The sequence below is a fragment of the Dromaius novaehollandiae genome, unplaced genomic scaffold, assembly GCF_036370855.1.
Source record: "Dromaius novaehollandiae isolate bDroNov1 unplaced genomic scaffold, bDroNov1.hap1 HAP1_SCAFFOLD_41, whole genome shotgun sequence".
NCBI classification, from domain to species: domain Eukaryota; kingdom Metazoa; phylum Chordata; class Aves; order Casuariiformes; family Dromaiidae; genus Dromaius; species Dromaius novaehollandiae.
In genome coordinates, this window is record NW_026991492.1 from 1,144,855 (window position 1) to 1,148,391 (window position 3,537).

General features: G+C 53.1%; 1 protein-coding gene across 1 annotated transcript; it reads left to right on the plus strand.

The window, feature by feature from the left end:
* Nucleotides 1-2,357: 2,357 nt before the first annotated feature.
* LOC112996818 (olfactory receptor 6P1-like) lies at nt 2,358-3,299 on the plus strand. Its single transcript, XM_026122503.1, has one exon. It carries the CDS (start codon nt 2,358-2,360, stop codon nt 3,297-3,299), a length of 942 nt encoding a protein of 313 aa, XP_025978288.1.
* Nucleotides 3,300-3,537: the final 238 nt, after the last annotated feature.

The window sequence follows — 3,537 nt, forward strand, 5'->3', positions numbered from 1 at the left end:
TAACCAGAGCCAGACAGAACCCCGTAATTGCAGGGCCAGTCCATACAGATGAGGTAGGTTCAAGGTCAACCTGGAAAGTCAAGCTGTGCCTGAGAGTCCAGATGAAAGGGGTCCAGGGCCAGGAAGAGGCACAGCTGTAATACAACTGCAGACAGGCACACCTGCAATGTAGGTCAAGATGGGACTGACAGCCCAGGCGTGACCTTAACTAGGGTCCTGGGCCCATGGGCAGGGGCTGCATGTAGAGGCCCCTGGTGAGTCTGGTCAGGGCCATGAAGGCCTGTTAGTGACCTCAGGGACCTATCAACAGACTGGCCAGGACCAGCTCTGTAGAAAAGGCTGTGGGGGTCCTGATGCACAGCAAAGTAAGCGTGAGCTAGCAGTGTGCGCTGGCGGTCAGGCAGGCCACCAGCCTCCTGGACTGTGTGTACAGGAGCACGGCCAGGAGATGGAGGGAAGTGAGCACCTGCCCCATTACTCAGTGCTTGTTAGACCACATCTGGAGTGCTGCATCCAGTGTTGGGTCCCAAATAAAGGCAAGACTGACAAACTGGAGGCAGTTCAGTAGCAGGCCATCAGGATGCTCAAGTGGCTGCCACACAAACTTCTGTGTCCATGGGGCCGGCTGCTCCTGCCTCTCCAGCTAGGGCAAAGGCCTAGGAGATTGCATCTCATGACAGGCAAATCCAACAGGGCCAAGAGGAATCATGCCTGGTGGAACTCATTAGTTCCACAACACGAGCAACAGAGGCCTCTGGGAACCTGCCAGGGAGGAGAGGTGGGCCCGAACCAGGAGGACATGTCAAGAACTCTGCTCCATTCAGCCCTTGACATGCCAGGCCCCTCTGCTTCTGGGAGAGGTTGAGGGGCCCTCTCCTGTGAGGGGACAGAGCCTGGCACCCAAGGGGGACTCACCCCATGCCCAGGGCAAGTCTCCATGGCTGGGAGGAAATGCCTGTGGCTCAGCCTCTCCTCCCCACTGACCGTCACAGGAGGCTGGAGGGACCAGCTCAGGCAAGCAGGACTCTCAACCTGAGAGAATCAGTGAACAGACAGTCGTCTGCAGGGAGGTGAGGGGAATCCCATTCATGGGATCTCTCCTGGCTTTGCTTCATGACTTTGGAGAAGGTCCGATGATTTCTTGGCCTCAGTTTCCTTTTCAAAGGAGCCTGTCCCAGAGTGCGACTGACCAGAGTTATGGGGAAACTTCTATGTGCCAGAAGTGTTTACAAAGTTTCCAGCAGTTCAGAGGTTTCAGTCTCCTTTGAGAGCCAATTACTCATTGCTCACTCGCTTCAGTCCGTAGGGAGAGACCAGCCGCAGCAGGAGCCTTCAGAGACTGGTTAGTGCTTTAAACCTCAGGACACACCAGAGGGCAGGGGACATTCAAGTGTTGTTAGACATGCACCACAGGTGCTGCTGGAAGAAGATGGCAAGGACAGAGTAATGCCTGAACCCTGGGTGATGGTTTGCAGAGAGCTCAGAGAAGGACGTGGTAAGGAAGAGGCGGAGGGTGAGACCCCAACCTCAATCATCATAGCCCAGCACCATCAGTGCAGAGGTCATCACCTCATCCTGAGGACTGCAGGTTTGTGCTGTGCCTTCTGAGTCAGGTCTGTTCCTTTTTAGCTGGTGAGGCTTTGCATGGTGGCATCTATGGGTGAGAAAGGTGATGGACATTTCCCTTCCTGGGAGTCTTCTACTCCAGCTTCCTCTTCCCTCCACACATTTCTTCTGACTCCCTTGTTAGTTCAGCAGAGTCCTGGGGAGCTTGCCGGTCAGCACAGGGTTAGAGTTTGTACTTTTTCTGCCCCTGAGCCAGCCCAGAACCCTGCCGAGGGGCAGAAACACCTCACCTGGGAGGTAGGATCCAAGCTGAGGGCTGTGTTTCTCAGGCAGGGACTTTCCCTGGCCATGCCCCCAGGCAGGTCCCAGGCATTTACCACAAACAGGATGGGAACAGTGCTCCTCCCTAACCTCACCCACCGCTCACCATTGAGACATCCATCCTGTGACACACTCACTGTCACAGTCTGAGCGAATGCTTTCTCTCCTCTAACTCCACTCCAAGCATGAAATGAGCACCTCCGTGGGACAGCTCACCTCTGTGGTTCTCCTAGGAGATGCTTCTCTTTAGATGCATGGTTTAACTCTCCGGAAAAACCTAGTTCCCTCCTTTCACTAGGCATGGAGGCCATAAAGGGAACACAAATGTAGTCAGAGAAGTGGCAGAGTTTATGTTCTCTCTGACAGCAAAGTCCTTCATGATTCTTTAGAGGAAGGAAGGAATGAAGCAAATGTTCTTTCTTCTAGGTTCCCTTGCTGGCAAAAGCGGAATGAGGGACCAGTGGTGCTGCATGGAGAAATGGGAATGGGATAATCATACATTGCCAGTGGAGTTTATGCTGCTGGGAATGGGGAATGTCCCCTCGCTCCAGACACCCCTCTTCCTCCTCTCGCTCATCATCTACTTGGTAACGATGGCTGCAAACATCCTCATAGTTGTGCTGGTGATAGCAGACCTGCATCTGCACACCCCCATGTACTTCTTCCTGGGCAATCTGTCCTCTTTGGAGACCTGCTACAGCTCTACCATCCTGCCCCGGCTCCTGGCCAGCTTCCTGACTGGGGACAGGATCATATCTGTTCGTGGCTGTATGGCACAGCTCTATTTCTTTGGCTGTTTTTTAGTTAGTGAGTGCTACCTGCTGGCCATGATGTCCTATGATCGGTACCTGGCCATATGCCAGCCCCTGCTCTATACAAGCCTCATGACCTGGAAGGTCTCTCTACAGCTGGCAGCAGCGTCTTGGCTAGCAGGATTCCTTACCTCTACAGTAGCCACTTCTTTCTTATCCCATTTAAGGTTCTGTGGCCTCAGGATAATTGACCATTTCTTCTGTGATTTTACCCCAGTGCTAGAGCTCGCCTGCAGTGACACCAATGTGGTCAGACTGCTAGCTTTCATACTTGCTATCCTGGATATAGTCTTCCCCTTCTTGTTCACACTGGCCTCCTACGTGTGCATCATAGCTGCCATCCTGAGGATCCCGTCCAGCGTGGGCAGGCAGAAGGCCTTCTCCACCTGCTCCTCTCACCTCACCATTGTCACTGTTTTCTACGGCACCCTCATCGTTGTCTATACCCTGCCCAGAACCCCCCAGCTGAGGCAGCTCAACAAAGTGTTCTCCTTTTTCTACACTGTCCTCACGCCCCTGGTCAACCCCCTCATCTACAGCCTGCGGAACAGGGAGGTCAGGGAGGCCCTGAGGAAAGCACTCAGGAAAGCTCTGGCTTAGAGCAGTTGTACACTCCTGTGTACAAAACACTGCTGGTTCTGCAAAGTAGTGAAGTCAGAATGGGTAGTAAGTGCTGCATAGCCGGTATCCCTTCAGAATAACACAGCACTGAGGATATTTGTGGTGAGCAGAAGGGAGGAAGAGAGTATAGATTTCCATCAGCAATTTAATGTGTGGTTCAGAAGAGAATGGAAGTGTCCCATTCTTCGTGCTTCCTTTACAGACAATAAAGTGGTAT